Source organism: Miniopterus schreibersii (genome assembly GCF_964146895.1).
Source record: "Miniopterus schreibersii genome assembly, chromosome: 4".
In the NCBI taxonomy this organism is placed as follows: Eukaryota; Metazoa; Chordata; class Mammalia; order Chiroptera; family Miniopteridae; genus Miniopterus; species Miniopterus schreibersii.
Genome location: NC_138105.1, coordinates 88211561 through 88232807, shown reverse-complemented (window position 1 = coordinate 88232807; position 21247 = coordinate 88211561). Strand labels below are relative to the sequence as shown.

The 21247-nt window shown below is 35.3% G+C and overlaps 1 protein-coding gene across 1 annotated transcript; it reads right to left on the bottom strand.

Moving 5' to 3' along the window:
• Window positions 1-1301: 1301 nt before the first annotated feature.
• On the bottom strand, window positions 1302-21202 carry UBLCP1 (ubiquitin like domain containing CTD phosphatase 1). Its single transcript, XM_081137248.1, has 11 exons — window positions 21083-21202; window positions 18646-18843; window positions 17764-17855; window positions 17286-17371; window positions 17088-17203; window positions 15752-15850; window positions 13373-13410; window positions 12769-12867; window positions 9632-9748; window positions 4685-4812; window positions 1302-2398 (listed from the first exon to the last, which is right to left on the bottom strand). The coding sequence occupies exons 2-11, from the start codon at window positions 18797-18799 to the stop codon at window positions 2371-2373; spliced, it is 957 nt and encodes a 318-aa protein (XP_080993374.1). The 5' UTR covers window positions 18800-18843; window positions 21083-21202; the 3' UTR covers window positions 1302-2370.
• Window positions 21203-21247: the final 45 nt, after the last annotated feature.

Sequence of the window (21247 nt, the reverse complement as noted above, 5' to 3'; positions counted from 1 at the left end):
TTTTTGGGCCACAATTGAGAGTGGGTAGCTGAAACCACAGAAAGTGAAACCGTGGATAAAGGGTAGCTACTGTATCATAAAAATAACTTCCTATTGCACCAGAATATGTATCTAAATTAAATCATCTCTTGGCTCTGTTGTGCCACACACATAGGAAAATATATATAAAACCAGTCTTTGTCCAATAAATCATGAGATGCAAAGACAACCCAAAATTCCATACACTATGAATGTATTAACACAAGCACATGTGATCTCACGCTGACAATGACAGTGTTCTCTCAGAATTGTTTCATTTAGCACACTGGCTAGTAATCTTTGGTTTGGGCACCACCTAATGGCAAAAATGTTTTTTAAAAATCCTACTTCACTTCCTGAAGCTTGCTAATTTTTGTATTTTAGTTTATATTGATTTAGAAAATGTCTGCTTAGGAAAAAAAGTGTATCTGCTCTTTCTTGACCTATTTGAATAGTTCTAAGTGTCCAGTTCTCTACTTTGAAATAAACTGCCTGTTACAGTGGGAAACATTCCAATGAAATGAATATTCTATTCCATTCTTAAATATTTAAACTTAACCTCATAATTAAGAAACACATTTTAGGCCCTGGCCAGGTAGCTCAGTTGGTCAGGGCTTCGTCCCAATACACCAAGGTTTCAGGTTCAACCCCTGGTCAGGGCACATACAAGAATCAACTGCCCTGGCCAGTGTGGCTCAGTGGTTAGTCAGCCCACACACCGAAGGGTCTTGGGTTTATTTTCCTGTCAAGGGCACACACCTGGGTTGCAGGTTCAATCCCTGGCCTGGGTCAGGGTGCATGCGGGAGGCTACCAATCAATGTGTCTCTCTTGCATCAGTTTCTCTCTCTCTTCCCCTCCCTCTGTCCCTCCCTTCCACTCTTCTCTAAAAATCAATGGAAAAAATATCCTCAGGTGAGGATTAACAACAACAAAAAAATCAACCAATGAATGCATCAATAAGTGGAACAATTCTCTCTCCCTAAAATCAATAAGTAAAAAATTTTTAAAAACACAATTGAATAATTTTAATTAAGGGTTCTCAAACTCTTCTGCACGGCATATCCTTATAATAACCTATTACAAAGAAAATAGTTCATCTTTTTGAAAACATGGTGCTTATTAAAGTAATTTAACATATCTAAGAAGTTGCTAAAACCAATTCTGAATGCATAAATAGTGAAATACACGCTTGTAAAACCATACTCATTTAATTTTTTTCAAGAGGTCCTTCCCTGGACCTAATGTTTGTTTTCTGATTCAACAAAGAGCAGATAACCAATGTTTTAAGAAAAGGTATTTATTATTTACACCACTCAAATAGTCCCGTAAGAACAATGTACACCATGTTCATTTGAAAGAATCAGATTCCTTTCAAATACAAGAACTGTATAAAGCAATACTGTCAACACAAAACAGTGGTCACATTACATATCTGCAGGCTTAAGCATTGCAAATAATTTTTTTAAGCTTATAGCTAGATATTTTCACTGAAACACAGTGTTTGCACTTAGACAAGATATAGCTAGAAGAGAGCAAAAACTTTTTGTTCATGCTTTTTAGGGCTGAATCAGTGATATGTCCCACTTTAAAATATATTGCCTTTAACTGCTTTTGTGACAATAGTTTTACGCAGAAATGTTTCTACTTAGCCACCAAAAAGAAACATTAGTGTTCCTTAGTTTTACTCTTCAATCTTATGTTTTCTATTTTTCATACTATGACATACTGCTTTCACAGCTGACATTTTCCAGTTTTACTCAAAGAACACTGACACACATACAGCCAAACTGAGACAGCTCAGAATTTAGAGATGTCAATAGTGGAGTAAGAAGAGAAACTGTGTCTATGACAAAGGAATAAAAAAACTGTTGGTGATTTTAAGTATACCAAACTAGGTTCCTTACTGAAAAAATATTTTTTTGGTTTTAAAGGAAAAGCAATAGTTTCAAGATGGGTTTGGTCTTAGACTGAGTCAAACAACAACACAAATAAGGCAGGAACACAAGACATAACTTGTTTCCAAAGTCACAAAATGACACTGTTGAGTATACATTTTTGTACACTTTTTGTTTGTGTGGCATGGGGGGTGGAGGGGGGACACCACAGTACTCAATCCTGGAGAAAATACTTTTCAAGAGTAACAGTATATTCACATGGGGGGGGGGGAATATTTTTAGCATATTGCTATAATCTTCAAAAAATATAAAATTAAATTTACAAAAAACTGGAAGACCAAGTATAAGCAGTCTGGTATTTGCTTCAGTGTCCAGCACTATTATAATGATTTCTAGCATCAAAGCAAGAGTTCATGGATCTCAAGTATCTTCAATAACTGCCAGCATAACTTGGAACTACTGTCCTTGTTTCTTTGAGAGATACCTGCAAGAAATAAAAGACATCCAAGCTGTATCATGCTAAATTCACAGTAACAATCTAACTCTCTCCCCAAAGGAAAGTAGTTTATTTTAGTAATAAAACTTTTTTTTTAGAAGATTATTATTTTTAATATGTCTTTATTGATTTCAGAGAGAGGAAGAGAGGAGCGAGAGATAGAAACATCAATGATGAGAGAGTCATTGATTGGCTGCCTCTTGCACGCCCCCAACTGGGGATCGAGCCTGCAACTGGGACATGTGCCCTGACAGGGGAATCAAACTGAGATCTCTTGGATCATAGGTCGATGCTCAACTGCTGAAAACCACCGGCCAGGCTAACAAAACTTTTTTTAAAGGTGAGTAATAACTGTTAGTAATCACTAATACCTTTTGACTATGTGCCAACCACTGTTCTAAGCATATATTCTTTTTTTTTTTTAAATATATCGTTATTGATTTCAGAGAGAGGAAAGGAGAGGGAGAGAGATAGAGATATCAATGATGAGAGAGTCATTGATCGGCTGCAGCCCGCAACCCGGGCATGTGCCCTGACTGGGAATTGAACCCTGATCTCCTGGATTCTAGGTCGACGCTCAATTGCTGAGCCACACCTGGCTGGACTAAGCATATATTCTAAGTTCATTTAGTCCTCACAACAGCTCTATGAAAAGTTTTCTATTAGAATTTATTCGTTTTACAGAAACAAAGAGGTTAAGCAATTCACCCAAATTCACAAAGCTAGAAAGTGGCAGAACTCAAATTTAAATTAAGAAGACCCTGGAGGTTGTACTCTATCACTCTATAATGCCTTACTTCCAAATAATTAGTATTGTAATTTCCAAAAAACACCCAAAAACCCTTCAAACTCCACTTAAGTATCTTATTTTTCTTGCACAAAGACAGTGGGCCAAAGATGCTAAGGGACTCTGATCAAGAGTGTAAAGATGAAAAGACATTCATTTACTAATCAAACAAAGTTTTCTTTGTATTATTTTATAGGAATCTACCACTAAATTAAAACTTTTATTTCTCTTCTTTCTCAGAGCTATGAATTACCACTCAGTGGTAATGGGGGTGAGGAAAGAGTTCTTAAAATCATAACACCTGGACAAGTTCTGATGCTGCAAAACTTGCTCACTTCCTGGCATTGTAGCACTTATACCCATCATTTAGTTACATCATCTACAGTTTGGAGATGGGAATAAAAATGCCAGCCTTATAGTCCTAATAAGATTGTGATGTTCTAATACGAAGCTGTATGCCAGAGGAAAGTCAGAAGTGAAATTTGAAAAGCCAAAGTGTTGTTAGTTCATGAAGAGTTTTTGCCCTGTTGCTGTATTAATGGAATCAGATCTTTAAAGATCTCATTGCAAATAATTACTTGAAGTACATAATAATCCTGTTCACTTCTCAGATTTTTCCCTGCTTCAAAATCTTGAATTTTTTTTATTTTTATGGGACAGCACTCAACCGAGCCACACTGGCCAGGGCCAAAATCTTGATGTTTATATGCAGTCTGTATGTAGATTTGTGCATATGCTTGTGCTTAGAGAAGACGAGAAAGACTATACACCAAGATGGTAACAGTGGTTATCTTTGAAAAGGAAAATCAAAAGTAATTGTTTTTCTAGTGGAATAAAGTTTTCTACCTTTTCTCCTACACAGAGAGATTACTTTAGATTAACTCTTAACAGAAAAAAATTGTAGTGTATTTTATTTTATGCTGAATTACTTTACAGTATGAGAACAGAGATCACATCCCCATGTGATTCATAAAACAATGACCTACCTAATGTCACCAAATAATTTACAGGTAGCATCATAAACATGTAGCAGTCTCTCAATTCCTCTCTATTAGAAGTACTAAAGCCCGGCTGGGCATGGCTCAGCAGTTAAGCATCAACCGTATGATCCAGGAGATCATGGTTCGATTCCCAGTTAGGGCACATGCCCAGGTTGTGGGCTCGGTTCCCAGGTGGGGCCTGCAGAAGGCAGCCAGTTGATGACCCTCTCATCATTGATGTTTCTGTCTCTCTCCCAAATCAATAAAGATATACTTAAAAACAAAAAAAAAGAAGTACTAAAGATTTTAAGACGTGGGTGGGTGTATGAACAAGTTAGAGGTTAAGACAAAAGAGAAAAATACTTTCGGGGAAGATGTCATGGGATTAGAAAATAGTCTTAGATTTACCCATTTAAAATAAAAATTAAGAGTTATGTATATAACCAGAGTTGCCAATTTTTTCATTCATTAATGGAAAGAGAAAATGAATAAACAATTAGCACTTACCTTTCCCAGTATTTGTGATTCAGGTCCAAAAAGTCATCTAATTTTGCTATTTCCTTGAGGTACTGAGTTAATTTTAAAAGTTCTTTGTCTTTATCTCGATTTAGGTGCGCTTTCATAAAAGGCCTTATCTATTAGGAAACAAACAGTACCCAACGTTTCACATTGCAATATGAAAACCAGTACAAATATACACTATTCCATCATTTAGAGTTAATGAGATTAAAATATCACCAAGGATGTCATACGAATTCCACCTAATTTACCTTATGTTACCTTCTCAGTCTGAACCCAAAACACCAGCACAGCACTTGAACCCTGTGTGGCTTCTCTTCTTTGCATAACTGCTTAGACTTTTCCCCTTTCTATCAATCCAGCTGCTTCTTACTAATTGAATAATTTCATTCATATCACTTCATTCATAAAAAGTTAACCCAAATACAAGCTTGATCTAACATGGGAGATAAACTTTTAACACTGATATTTTCATTTCATTATTTTTCTATATAATTTTTATATAGCTAAGATATAATACATTTTTATAACCTGTTTCCTCTCTCATTTTATCTTAAGCATCTATCATTCAAGTCTCCATAAAAAACCTTTTTAATTATACAAGAGTTTTCCCATTAAAATAGTCATATTTTCCAAATTTTACAATTAATATAATTTACAATAAAATTTTTAAGGTTGATAAATTTTGATTCATTTTAAAAGCACAAAAGTCAAGTTGGTAGGCAGGGTGAAGGATTGTAATTAGTAAGGGGTATTATATCTTGAGTGGCAGTTATATGTGTTATCTTTATCACAATTTGGTAAACAACAAATTTTATACATGTTTCTTGGTTACAGTTCAATAAAGAGTTTTGCTTTTTCAAAGACATCAGCTCAGCCTGGCCGGTGTGGCTTAGTGGCTGATCGTCGACCCATGAACCATGAGGTCCCCCATTTGATTCCTAGTCAGAGCACATGCCCGGGCTGCAGGCTCAATCGCCAGTAGGGCCATGCAGAAAGCAGCCAATCAATGACTCTCTCATCACTGATGTTTCTATCTCTCTCTCCCTCTCCCTTCCTCTCTCTCTAAAATCAATAAAAATATATTTAAAAAAAAATAAAGACAACAGCTCAGGTATCTTTATAACTCAAAGACAGCCTTTCAAATTTTTAAATTAATTTTAGATAAAATTGTATGCCTGGAATTTGTTTCAAAATGTTAGAGAGAGGGAAACAGGTAGGGTATAGAGCAAACGTAATCATACATGAATTAGTAAGTTGTTTAAATTGGATGATGCCTACATGGGGGTCTTGTTATACAATTCTATGAAGTTCCATTTACATTTGGACCTCTCCATTATAAAAAATATATTAATCAGAGTACTCAGTAGAATCACTAAATCAGAAGGAATTCCTAGAAATACATAAGTCACCACCCCCCAAAATTCTAGTTTGGGAGAGGTATCTTTGTCTCCTTTTGAAAACTTCTTTCAAGAAGGTATTTATTAATGATCTGCCTACAATGACATAGAAGCAGTTTTGAAATTGAGAAGTATTCTGAAATACTGTGTTTTCTTATCATGGTTTCATGCTTTTGATAGAAATCTCAAAAAAAGACTTTAGAGACCTTAAACATAAGACTGCTTATTTTATTTAATTTATTTATTTATTTATTTATTTATTTATTTATTTATTTTTTGTTTAAAATATTACAGCTGTCCCTTTGACCCGTTCCACCCCATCCCATCCCTCTCCCCAGTCGCTCTCCCCACCATTGTCCGTGTCCTTGGGTTGTGCATATATGCATATAAATTCTTTGGTTACTCTCTCCCCCTCCACCCACCTGCCCTCCTCCATCCCTCTGACATTTGTCAGTCTCATCTATGCTTCCATGTCATTGAACGTATTCTGTTCATCAGTTTAAGTTCTTTAGATTCCACATATAAGCGAGATCATGCGATGTTTGTCTTCCTCTGCCTGACTTATTTCACTTAGCATAATATTCTCCAGGTCCATCCATACTGTCCCAAAGGGTACGAGATTCTTCTTTACAGCTGCATAGTATTCCATGGTGTAAATGTGCCACAGCTTTTTTATCCACTCATCTACTGATGGGCACTTGGGCTGTTTCCAGATCTTGGCTGTTGTAAACTGTGCTGCTATGAACATCGGAATACATATATTCTTTCTGATTAATGTTTCAGGATTCTTAGGATACATTCCTAGGAGTGGAATCACTGGGTAAAAAGGCAGCTCCATTTCTAATTTTTTGAGGAACCTCCATACTGTTTTCCATAGTGGTTGCACCAGTCTGCATTCCCACCAGCAGCGTACCAGGGTTCCCCTTTCTCCACACCCTCGCCAGCACAAGTTGTTTGATTTGTTGATGGTGCCATTCTGACAGGTGTGAAGTGATACCTCATTGTGGTTTTAATTTGCATCTCTCTGATGATTAGCGACGTTGACCATTTTCTCATGTGTCTCTTGGCCATCCGTATGTCCTCTTTGGAGAAGTGTCTATTCAAGTCCTTTGCCCATTTCTTAATTGGGTGGTTTGTCTTCCTCTTGCTGAGTAATATGAGTTCTTTGTACACTTTGGAAATTAGCCCCTTATCAGATACATCCTTGGCAAATATGTTTTCCCAGACTGTGGGGTTCCTTTGTATTTTGAGGCTGTTTTCTTTTGCTGTACAGAAGCTTTTTAGTTTGATGTAGTCTCATATGTTTATTTCTTCTTTTGTTTCTCTTGCCCTAGGAGATGTATCAGTGGAAAGTCCACTACATGGGATGTGTGTGACTTTACTGCCTATGTTTTCTTCCAGGATTTTTATGGTTTCGTGACTTACATTTAAGTCTTTTATCCATTTTGAGTTAGGACTGCTTATTTTAAAGTTAACTTTTAATAATATAAACTTGCTAATCTTAAGGTTTAAAATGTAATATAGAAGGCATTGTGAATGATGAATATAGTACTGAACTAAAAGAATGTGAATTGTGGTCATGGATAAATTGACTTATACTCTGAAAATTCCATTTTTATTATCTGTACAAGGAAATGATATATAAGAGAATTCAGATAATCTAGACATTTTTAAATTCCTAAAAATATTTTTTTCATATGAGCAACAATGGCCATATATGTTGCCTGCACTGCTAATGAGCACTTAGGCCTTTTCAGAAAATGGTACAGTAAGCAGTAATTATACTGGAAGGAAAATCAACTAGGTGAATAGAGGATTTTTTTTTTTTTCATTTAACTAGTTTATTAACTTTTAGACTCCGGATCATTGTGTATTTTAGTTTTGTTGCTTAATAGTGCCCAAGACCAAATGGTTGGAAAGTAAAAGTAACTTAGTAGGGTCTTGGATTGAAAATCTTATTTACCAGCCACTGGACTCTACTTTCTCTTTCAGTTTAAATCCCCTTCCTGCTTTTAAACTTGGAATCAGTTTGGTACATTGTTTATTAATAGTTTAAAAATTACTATGTTGCCTTTACATTTTCAGTTGAATGAAGGAATACAACAAAACATTACAATATACTCACTGCACTACATCCAGCTCTAAATATGAAAAACTAGAAATTTATATGATCATCTCTGCATTCAAGGATGAGTAGGGCCCAAATGCTGGTTGGGAAAATAAAAGTTTTTTAAACAGACATGAAACTAATGAATAGATGTTAACTAGGTTTACTGCAGTGATCACTTTGCAATAAATACAAATATCAAATTATTATGTTGGACACATGAAACTAATATTAGACCTCAATTAAAAATAATTTTTTAAAAATCATTCCTTGAATATCATAACTTCACCTTCTTTCCAATACACGTAATTATCACTAGTTTCATACAGAATTCGGTTTGGAGCACTTGAATCTTTTCTTAAGACTGAAGAATATATTTTTGTACCTTATACCTGGTAAACTACACACAGGAAAAGCACTTCTCCTACAGCCTCAGAGAGAAGCCATTTTTAAAGGGTGACATAACCACCAATCTACCCCAAGTACTTTCTTTCAAGTCAACAGCTTTTATATTTGTGGCAATTCACTACCTAGATTAGCATTCTGTCCCTAAACTATCCTCATTGTACACAAAGGACAACATCAACAGTCTGTAAGGAAAGCTTCAAAAATGTACTTGCTTCAAATTTTTCTCTTCTCTTTTAAAGATCTTAATGTCAAGATTTCCACTTCAAATGGAGACTCTATTTGCATTAGAACCGTAATACAGAGCTATCTTTTCCACCTTCATATTGTACTGACATGGGCAAACATAGGTGCCAGAAATCTTAAGTTTCAAATTCCTCTCTTAATAATTTTACACTGCTACCTGGATTAAAAGTCACTATTATGCCTACCCAAGATTGCATGTGACCTCATGCTAAGATCACCACTGCCCTAGGAACCAAGTCACTTAGACTCTAACTCAAATTCTATCATTAACCAGTTACATATATGATCTTAGACAAGTCATGAACTTTCTGGTCCTCAGATTGTGTCCATAAAGAAGGGAGATGACCTTGGTTCCTTCTAGCTCTGGCATTTTATAATTCTAAGATCTCCACTTATCCTGTATTAATTTTCAAAACCTTTTCTTAGTTTCATTTAAAAACAAAAAGACCAAAAAACCCTTACTGCCAGCTTTCCAGATAACTAGAATATAACAAATTCCAAGATTTGTATCCCTAATTAATAAGATGTCTGATGCTTTCACTTTTGTCACTAAAAGTCAATGGTTAGTAAGCTTATGTTGCTCCACAAATTTAATTAAAAATAAACCACCTGGATGAGTTGGCTAACCAAGGAAGCAGTGTTCAATTTTATATACATTTTTCTAAATATTTTCTTGTAAGAATAAAGTACTTCCAAAAATGTATGAAATTCCACAGTGTTAAAGTTCTACTACATATTCCAGGTTACATGAGCACAGCAAGTAAAATTATGTTTTACCTTTAGTCCATTCTGTGGGTTCATTAGAAAATTTCTTCCTATGTCATCAAACATAATGGTGTTCTTTTTGCTGTAAAACTCCGAAAACTTTCCCCATATAACACCAAGAGGCTTCACCTTAGAATAAAAGTTCAGATTTAACTCAAATTTTATCAACAGTTCACACTTTCTTAAAAGCAGAGATAATGCAAAATGCCCTGCAGCTACACGGCTGTAAGAAAGGGACAGCTGGCTGTGTCAACAGCCCAGAACTGATGCAACATGCTTGAAAGCACAACGTATCTCGAAATGTTAACTTCTGAAAGATCTATTCACGTCTAACTGAACTGAACCCCATTATAAGACTTCCCATAATTTCAACATGAAATTTGGGGTCAAAGGCATAGTAATTGTTTAACTTAAAGAGAATCTAAAGTAATGGTTTAGATGTCTGCTGAGCAGTCACATGACTTTCTGGGCTAATACTTCCCCCTCAGAACTTGAGGGTCACATGCAGTCTGTTCTCAAAACTAGAAAACCTTAATGATGGACAATGTACCTGGCTCTTTTAATACAGAATTTAAATATTACAGTAAAACTGATTTTTCTTTAATTCAGTGGCATAGGTACATAATTTCTAGGGCACTTGATTGCCTAACTTTAAAAGCACCATAATTTATAAGTTGCTTTTATTTTTGCATTCTTAAAATGAGCCTTCAAGAAGATTAATTCCTTACACATTTATATCTGTTGGTACTTGTGTTAGGTCTGTAAGACCACACAAGAAATAATAGTGATTTCCTGTGGAAAGGAGGGTGAAGTGGCTAGAAGGCCCAAGTGGGAGGAAGATTTCTCTTATGTACATTTTATTTTGAATCATGTGAATGTATTTTACACATTTAGAAAAATAAATTTTTAACAAATTAATTTTTAGTGGTGAAAATACATTTTGATGAAGGCAGGAGTCTCATTTATGGTAATATGAGATTATAATGTAATAGTAATTATGAGATTAAATAACAGTAGTAAATGGTGACAAGGGCTGTCATTTAAAAATGTTAAGTTTTGCCCTGGTCAGGTGCTTTAGTTAGTTGGAGTGTCACCCTGTATGCCAAAAGGTTGTGCATTTGATTCCAGATCAGGGCACATACCTAAGTTTCTGGTTCGGTCCTGGGTAGTACTGGAGGCAAGTGATCAATGTTTCTCTCAAATCAATGTTTCTCTCTCACCCTCCCTCTCTTTCTCCGAAATCAATAAACATATCCTCAGGTGAGGATTAAAAAAAAAATGTTAAGTTTTCTTTTTCTCCTTCTATAATTTAATGTAAAGAAAGCCTATTTTCTTCTTAGTGCCCTAGATACAGCAAAGAATATTAAAATATTTTAATTTTATTGAAATTTTATTTGGCCCTGGCAGGTGTGGGTCAGTGGTTAGAGCATCGACCCATGCACCAACGAGTCTCAGGTTCAATTCCCAGTCAAGGGCATGTACCTAGGTTGCAGGTTTGATCCCCAGCCTAGTAGGGGTGTGTGCAGGAGGCAACCAATCAATGTGTCTCTCTCACATTGATATTTTTTTCTCTCTCTCCATTTCTCTCTCTGTCCCTCTCTCCCTCCCTTCCACTCTCTAAAAATCAGTGGAAAAAATATCCTCAGGTGAGGAGTAACAAAAAAACCAAAATTTTATTTGCCTGAATTTGTTTGTGCTACTTGTTTACTACTGAAACAAACCCCTCAAATACTTGAAGACAAATATACATGAGCTGACACAATTAGCCAGATTCTTGGTTTTCTTGACTAACAAAGTCTCAAGAAATATGACAAGAGCTTTATGACACCCAGGGTTAGGAATCCTACATCCTCTTAAGCAGTGTTGACATTTTGTAATTAGGTCAAGCACCAGCTGTTCCCCAAACATGAACTACTTTGTTCTCAATTAGAGAAGTAATATTGCTGACTGTAAAAAAAATCTGAAAACACAGAAAAGCACAAAGGAAATTTTAAAATTACTTATAACCCAGTTAATACTAAAGATAACTAGATATTCTGATAAAATTATTTACCTTCAGTCTTTTTTATAAACAGCAGCGACCTCAGAGAGTTCACAGATCTTTTGTTAAGCTAAGGGGAACTCTGAACCAAACAGAGGTTAGAACTATTTTCTATCAGTTTTCAAATACTGCTCTATAAAATACTTCTTTCATTTCAATGATGTGTCATAAAAAAACTTTAAAGCACTAAATATTCTACATTATATGATTTAGCTGTGTCCCATTATATGGATAAACAAAAATTTATATTCCAATTTCCTGTTGTCAGGCAGCAAGGATTTTCACCCCTGTGATTTGTCACTATTATAAACACTACTATGTTTAACATTTCCCAAACTTCCTTTAGTGTTTAGATTTTATCAATGTACCACTTCAGTAGAAAATATTTTGCCCGTGATATATGTAGTATATTTCCTTTATTGAGCTAATTCCCATGCACTTAAACATTCTATTTATATTTTGACAATTTTAATAGTCTTTCCTAAGCTTTCTTAGAATGCTAAGTTCTCCCCAATTCCTATTAGTTTGTGTGTTTCCAAAAGGGACGGATCATGTCTCATCTCTTTATTCCCAACAGTGCCCATCATGGGGCCTTGCAGATAGAAGTTCAATAATATGACTAGTTACTTGACCGTAAATAAAGTGAAGAACCCTAATCTTTTTAGCCCAATCCTTTTCTCTGATGTCTCTTGTTGCTCTTCTCTGGGGCTTCACATACATCACTCCAAAGTACATGTTATCATGATGTATATGTCTTTATTTACCAGTTTCACATAGGGCATGGCAAGTCTGTTTTGGTTTGTTTTTAATATCTCCCTTGATGATAGTATTTTTTCACACCTACTGTGTCTTTAGCAACACTGTGCTGCCATCATCCTGGGACAATTATCCATGATCTTTCTTGACCTTTCCTGCATCAAGATGCTTAATTTTATAATTAAAATTCAAATCTATTAAATTCATCTTCCTAAGTCAAAACTCAATTAATACTTTAATATCCACTCAGACATATTTCTAAACTCTTTCTATAGTTTAGTCCATCAATATAAATGCAAAAGTACATTTGAAAATAAACAAGTCTTTAAATAAAAGTAAAGTAACTTCTTACATCTATTAATCCTCTCCTTGGCGTATGCACTGTTATCATAGCAGCACTGTCCAACATGAAGGTAATCTTATAATTTGCATTTGTGCTCACTCCCAGCTCCTATAAATACAAATATTCATGTGGTTAAAATATAACAACATAGAAAATGCCAGGCTTTGAGTTTTCCAGCTACAATTTCCCATTAATGCCAACTTTCTACCCCCTGGCCACCACCTCTTGCTTAACAACTGTCAAGTATTTTAGTTTCACTTAGCTAAGTCAATAAATGGCAGTCCAAAGAAAAAACCTACAGACAGATTACCTCCCAATTTATTATTTTAGAGAGCATCACTCCTTTAAGTATCTCAAACCAGAACAAAGAAAGAAAAGAAAGCATTATCATAAAATGAGAACAGAAAGGGGAGCTCTGCTGTACTTTTTCTTGAAAAAAACACAGGTATTCAATACAATCCACCATCAGACTTTAAACAGCTCTAACTCCTGATACTGTTTTATTAATCTACTAAATGTCCTCCAATGAGAATTAAATTAACTCAACTAGAAACTTTAAAAAAAAAAATGCAGTTTCAAAACATTCTTAAATGGACTGTTTTCTGATACTTACTTTCATTTTAGCTTCAATCCACTTCATATTTGTTGCAGCTAAACATCAGGAATGATAATACAAGACATATGAAAAGCCTGAATTTCATTTAAAAAAACCTTTCTTCTGTATAAATAAAATCAGTTAAGTTTTCTAAGCAAGACTAAAAGTTCAATAAATTAGGTATTTGTGGTAATTTTCCTTTAAGTATTTATTTTTAAAGAAAAGCATTTTAGTGTGTCTTTAAGACAGAATAAAATTTAAACTACTACTTTTATCTAAAAGATACAGGTAATCAATGCTCAAAAGAACTCTGAACCTAGTAAGTTTATAAATCAAGACTTAAATTCTCTTTAAAAAAAAGTTTGATACTATTCTCTATCAGTTCCAAATTTAAATTTAGGGTGTCTGGATCCCCATTTTCTTCTATCCAGGCAATGCACAAGTATATATGTCAACATATGCAGATGTTATGCGTCAAAAGTTAATGTTAAAGATTAGCCAGCTTCAATGAATTTTGCCAGGTTCAGCAAACTCAGTGCTCATTGCATCTAGCAGCTCTTAACAGGAAGTCTGAGACAACTAAATTCATAAATTGATCTATGTTATGTATCTGCTTATTGTCTGACACCAACCAGTTTTGAGATCAATGATATTAAAATATAAACCCTCACCTTTATGTGCCTTCCTGGTCTCAAGTTACTGGAATAAACCAAACAGGTATTACCAAGAAAAATGTTTAAAAGGGGAAAAAGGAGTTCAATTATTTAAAGAGTGTGTGTGTGTGTGTGTGTGTGTGTGTGTGTGTGTGTATGTGTATCTGTATTTTTTTAAGGGCAATAGAGGTAACTGTGTCCTCAAAATAAGCATCTTTAGCACACACACACAACCAAAAGAATCACCTTTCATGCAAAACTGGCCAGCTGAACTAAAATTTTAGAGACTGGTGTATCTACAATGACAACAATCATGAGAGGAAAAAATTTTTAATTCATTATATATTTTAGATATATAATTTTCAAATGAAAAACAAAAAGATTCACAGGTAATAAAAAGAGTTTCTACTTACTAAATAACTATTTTATGCCAGACATAGTATTAGATACTATACCAGTATGTTTACTCTTACAACTACCCTGTAATACAGGTTTATTTATCTTCATTTGTCAGATGAGGAGACTAAGGCTCAGACAGATTAACTGACTTTCCCAGTATCACATAGTAAAGACAGAGCCAGAATTAAAACCCTACTCTACTTAGTGCCAAAATGAGGTGCCCTTTTCAACATACTACCATGAAATTTCATAATTTGTAAAATAAATTATTTTAAATATATGATTGCAAAAAGTTCTCTAAATTTCTAAATCTACTTTAATAATATTTAGAGGATAAACTTTTTTCTCAAATGTCATCTCAGGTAACAGAGCTGCTAAACAAAAATTTGTTTCCTGGGAAGCTTTCTGCTGTGTCTTACAAACCAGAAAATTACGAATTTAAATATTTAATCTTAATGGCAGTGAACTCAAATTATCACTGAACAATGGAGATACTCAAATTACAAGGAAAAGTACAAAGGAAATTTACAGATTGAAATACAACTATGTGGCCTCTCATCAAAAACCTAGTACAATTAAATGTGGCATCTATATAACTGATTGGATTTTATTTAACTCACACTCAGGACAGCTCTTCTCTGCTTATGATACTGCCAGAGGCAAATTTAAATGTTTGTGGGAAGGTGAGATGTAAATCAATATACTGCTTCCTTTTCAAGAAAGTCTTGCCACAAAAAAATTGTCAATTGAACTAAACAGTGTGCTCAGTAACATAGTAAATTTACTTTTCGAAGCAAGCTCATTACTTTTATCTTATCACAGACATGTAAGTTCCTGGAATGGTCCATAGACCACAAATGGGAGTTAACACTGCTTTAGTCTAGTCATTAATTTCCCTTAAATTCACATCGCCTCTATTTCTGAAGAAACACATCACTGTGATTTTTAAAATAGCATATCTTTCTCCAAGTATTTTGAAACTAGAGTGATGAAGAAAGAAAGCAACAATATCCTGAAGCATCAAAGATTCTACAGTAAAGATCAGAAAGAAAAGTTCCTAATGGGGGGTTCGGGGGATAGAGGTATCTTAGGAAAATAAGGCCATTTTAATTCTGACACCATCATCTACTCTCTTCTTATATTTAACTATTTCAACGGTATTTGGCAACTATATATGTTTATGTTGTGATGCAAGAAAGTCAAACATGATTATTAAAATTTTGCTAAAACAAGTGAAAACTGTATATTTAAACACAGGTCATTTTAAGTGATATTTTATAAATCAGAAAAATATAAGGAACCACCTTACTTCCATGGAAATCTAAACAAAAAAAATATAGCTTACACCAAATAACAATGTCATAATCTTCATATGCAGATGTTAGGAATTCATGAAGATATGGCCGCATTAATTCTACCCCAGTCTCTGCACAAGACCTATGGTCTAAAAAGAAAACCAGTCATAGGTGATTATTAGTTTATATAGTAGACAAGTACCTAATATCAATTAAACTTAGGAAATGTAACATAAACAATCAAATGCAAGCTACTTCAGAATGCATTCCACTGGCTGACAAAGAGATGTCTTCAAAGCAGACAATGTAATATCCTTACGGTCCAACTGTAATTGATCAATTCTGTTCAATTTGTGAAAAGCAATAGCCAGAACTCAGGCTTATATAGTAAAATATAATTTTGTCATCTAGTTTCTAGAGCAGCAGTGGGGAACCTTTTTACTGCCAAGGGCCACTTGGATTTTTATAACATAATTCACGGGCCACACAAAATTATCAACTTAAAAATTAGCCTGCTATATTTGGTCAAACATTTAATTAACTCACCCCTAATGTAATGGTTGAAACAGCTTCTCTTTGGGGAGGTCTTGGCAGTGCAGGCCCTTGGGCCAGACGTTCCCCACCCCTGCTCTAAATTGTAGATGTTACTTTATAATATGAAAAACAAACTAGGGCTATGTATACTCACTTTTAGCCATTCACCTTCCAGATATAATCATATTTCACCAAAACGACAGGCCCAATTAACTTATAATCAAATTTAAAAACAAGTGTACATTAACTTACTGCATGTACTTAAAGTTTAGGATAGAGTTAAGTAAATTCATTCTAATATCAGGAGTTAACTAATCATTTCTTGACGATATTAGGGGATGAAATGCATATCTTTCTTTTTCTGTTGACATGAGAAATTTTTAATTCAAGAATCTGCCCTGAATATAATTAAACAGAAACCGGGGATAAAATATAGAAAATGATTTTTAAATGATCCTTATAAAAATTTGAATGTTAATCAATAATGAATAACTTGGTTAAATTACTATGCACTCATAAACTAGAATTCTGTGTGACAAAAATGTATATGTTTAATTCACAGTGAATAAGATTGAATGAGAGATTCAATATATTATTAAGCAAAAGTAATAAAGATATACATACAAATACACCCTTGAAGACACACAAAAATATAAGTATAAGAGTGTTCATCTTTGGGTCTTAGGATAACAGATGACTTCTTCTTATTCTTATATGTTTTCTACAATGAATCATTTACTTTTGTAACAATAAGAAAAGCTTTCAAATATTTCACATTGCCAGGAAAAAATAAACATACAAAAGGAAAAAAAGTTGTGGATAACAGATGAAATACAGTTTTAGCTGACTTACCAAATAACGTATAATCAACATCTAGTACCAAAAGCTTTTTCCCTTCCCTGGGTGGATTCAAAATTTCCACTTTGTACTCTTTTACTCTGCGAGAAATTTTCAGTAGGTTTTCTTCCCTAATGGAAAAATAAAATCAGATGAAATATTCACTTTTTCTCACATTATAAGCAATTTCCTTTGATAGTGAAAAGCACTTACCTATTTTCTACTTCAACTACTTCATCTTCAATATCAAAGTCATTGACAACATCATCATTGTCAGGAGGTGGACCTAAGACATCTTCCTATTAAGATGAAAATGTTTTCTTTTACCGTGTTATCTTTAACATAAAAAATACATGCATAGTATAAAAAGCACAAATGAGAGATTGAGTTTTTCAAGCGCACTGTGGGAAAATTTTAACATTTTATAATTTGTTATAAACGTTCACTGGACAGATTTGCCATGCTAAATTTGACCATTTGCACTACTGCTATACTTACAGCTAACCATATACTAACAAGTTCCCCCATATTTGTTTTCTGCTGAGTTAATATCACATTCACCACGCAGCTGCTTTTTTTTTCATTGACTGCTAAACTGACAATTTTACCACAATCAAAACTATGATACAGAAGTGTAATATAAATCATAATATCTTCAAATGGACAAATGGTAACAAAAGTAAACATTTACCAAGCTCTCCTCACGAGTTCCCATCATCATGATTTTAGTATTTGGTTTCAGTTTGAGAGCTCCAAGCTTAACATCATTTTCTGCAGGTTTGCCTACAATACAAGCAAATGACTGTTTTCTCACTAAAGTTCAGGTGCTGGTTTCACTATCCCATTATACAAAACCCTAACATTAAAAGATTCGGTACAGATCCCACAGCAGTTTTTTTCTTTTTCTTAGATTATTAACAAACTGTTACTGCTGAATTAGGCATTTCTAACACACTAAGTACCAACTAATACAAGGTTTGATTTTTTTCCCAACTATGTCTTAAGGAACACCCTTACTCAACTTACTAAACAAAAAAAATTCATGGTTTGTTTTGTTCAAGATGAAGATAGCTGTTTTCCAGAGAGTCTTGAAAATTGCACACCTAAGATAACTACAGATTTAATGCTACTCAAAACACACCCTTCAATGATATGACACAATCACTGTGAAAGTCCTTTTTATACTGAATATCAACAATGCCTATAATTGCTAATCATCATTTTAAATCACCATTTCTTTCAAATCAGAAAAGATAATTTGGGGAAAGGACAAGGCTCAAGCTATAATGAAAACTTGTGCTGAAAGGCAGATGTCAAAACTTACACTGTTTTACCTGGGACTTCTGTGCCAAACATTTAACAAGCAAACACCAAGTATCGGAGGAATCAAAAGTAATCTTAATCCTGGTGGTATTTTCAACTAACATTTAATATTCTTTCTTGTATCATAAAACAATTTCAAGAATAGCCCTATCAAAGAAATCTCCCAAGGGGACTTATTAAAGAGAAAAGATAATAGCTAATATAAAAAATCCACATCAATGCAGAAGATCTGACATGAGGAATTAATTACCTTTAACTTTAAGTCCAAGTAATTTCTGTCGTTCTGGTAGCACTCCTGTAAGGGTCTTGAGAAACTGTTTGAGATCCAGCACAGTATCGTCTTCTGACAGTGTAGTCACTGAATATTCCTGTCCACCCCATTTTACAATGATAGGGAGAGCCATCCTTGAAACATATGTTGATACAGCTTTTGTTCAGAAAAAAATACCTAGAAGAAAGGCATATACAAATAAACAAGTTAAAATAAATATATCGAAGATGTATACAAACCTGTAACTTAAGTTTTATGAGCTGTGCAGTTTGGGTTCTATTTTACAACTTGCTGGTAGAGAAACAGGTAACAGTAGTGTTACCAGAATGCCAAAAGTTATTTGGACTCAAAGTTAAAATTCCCCCAACCTTCCAATTTTGGGCTTAAAGTTACTATTTCCTCATATTCTAGCAAATTCCCTCTGTTCAACTGGAAAGTTGCAATAATGAGCTACCTGCCCCTCCCTCTCTGTTTGATCAGGTTTATGCTACAGGCAGGTTTCTCCATGATCAACCATTGTTCATTTAACACTTGAGAGCTAACAGTGAGTCATTAAGAGCACAAACTCTACAGCCCGATTATCTGGGTTCAGTTCCCAGCTCTTCCACTTATTAACTATTTGACTTTGGGAAGTTACTTGAATCTTAGTGCCTGGGCTTCCTCATCTGCAAAACAGAAATACTACCTACATCTTAGGGTTCTTAAGAAGATTAAATTAGTTCATATATATAAGTAACACAGTACCTGGAACACAGTAACATTACATAAGTATTGGTTAAAATGTTTTTGTTTTTAAATATATCTTTATTGATTTCTGAAAGGGGGAAAGATAGAAACATCAATGATGAGTCACTGATTGGTTGCCTCCTGCACGCCCTGCACTGGGGATGGTGCCCGCAATCCGGAAATGTGCCCCGACTGGGAATTGAACCACAATCTCCTGATATTAACTGCTGAGCCACGCCAACAGGGCTAAATAAAATGTTTTAAATAAGACTATAACTGAAGTGTTCCAGGCACTGTGCTAAATAAATAGTAAATGGCCATTATTTGTTTCATATTTAATACACTGGACAGTTTTTATGGAGACAATCTCATTTAACAAGGTTGTTTGATAAGAACTGTCCCACTTTTACAATGAAAGAAACCAGAGTTCAGAGAGGTTATGTAACCTGTTCATGGGCACACAGCTAGTAAGAGAACAGGTCTTCTGACTAAATATCATGTGTTTTCCCCACTACCACTGTCTCTCTTGAATTGGACCATCAATAAATACAAAACACACAGGTACCTATATAAGCACACAAAGATAAGATAGCAGCTGCTATTCTATATCAACAACAGCATGTAGATATCCTCCTCCATAAAGCTTATTACCAGTTTTCATAAGTCTGTTCCCCTCACAGGTCAGAGAATGAATTTTCTAATATCAAAATACTGGTATTTCCAAATGCTATCACTTATTTATTGAAGCCTTTCACTGTACTCTTCATGTATTACAACCAACTGCAAGAAAGAAGGCAAATTCTTAATATGCAAAAAAATTAAAATCTTAACATGCAAAATTAAAATCGTAATATGCAAAAATAACCTGAAAACTTAAGGTGTCAGGTGTCTTCAAAAGGCCCATTAAGAGAGCACCACAAATTACCTTATATTTACTCTCTTATGTTTACAACCTGCTCTACTAAAAATTTAAGTAAAGCGTTACTTCAAAGCAACGTATTTCATTTTAGAATGAACTTGCTCTAACAAATGTTATGATCCTCAATAAAAAGCCAAATAGGCCATCTGAATCAAATTGAAATACAGTCCTAATTTTATTACACAGATTAGAAAACTCAAAAAGAAGTAAAACAACTTGCCTAAGACCACACAACCAAAAAGTATTTTGCAGAGGCGTAAATTTTAAAGTAACAACAGCAAAAGTTAACTTAGGAATTTAGGGGAGGGGGTTATCTTTTCAACAAGCCTAGGAAAAGGTATATAAAGTACTACTGTCAACGCCTAGCCAGGACAGCACAACAGCAGTAACCGAGAGCTGTGGGAAGGGACCGGTAAGGAACAGCCTAGAAAGCAGGCAGAGACCCCTAAGTCCAAGCGGGCCGGGGTGTCAACAGGGAGAATGATGGGGAGAGCAGCTCAAACCCTCGGGGACGCAAAGCCCACTGGTCCGCGGGGAGGCCCTAACCCTAGGCGAGGAGGCCGGATGGGAACCGGCGGCCCCTGCGACCCGCGGGCCAGGGCCGGAGGCCTGGGCGCGAGACTAGCGCAGACGCGGCCCGGGGCGCCCACGAGCAGCCCCCAGCCCGCCGCAGCCAGCGGCAGTGGAGGTCCCGAGGGCAGCAGAGCTGCTGTCCCCAGGGCCCGCGGCGCCTCCGCGGGCAGCACGCCAGGATGCCCCGAGTCCCCTCACCTGGAGCGCAGCGGGACCGTCTGCGGAGGACGCAGGAACCGGCCGCAGCGGAACGCAAGGCACCGGAAGTGAAAGGCCGGGACTGGAACCGGCCGACGAACCGGAAGCTAGAGGTTAAACCGGAAACGCGCTGGAGACCGGGCAGCTGTTTCTCTTGTCTCCCTT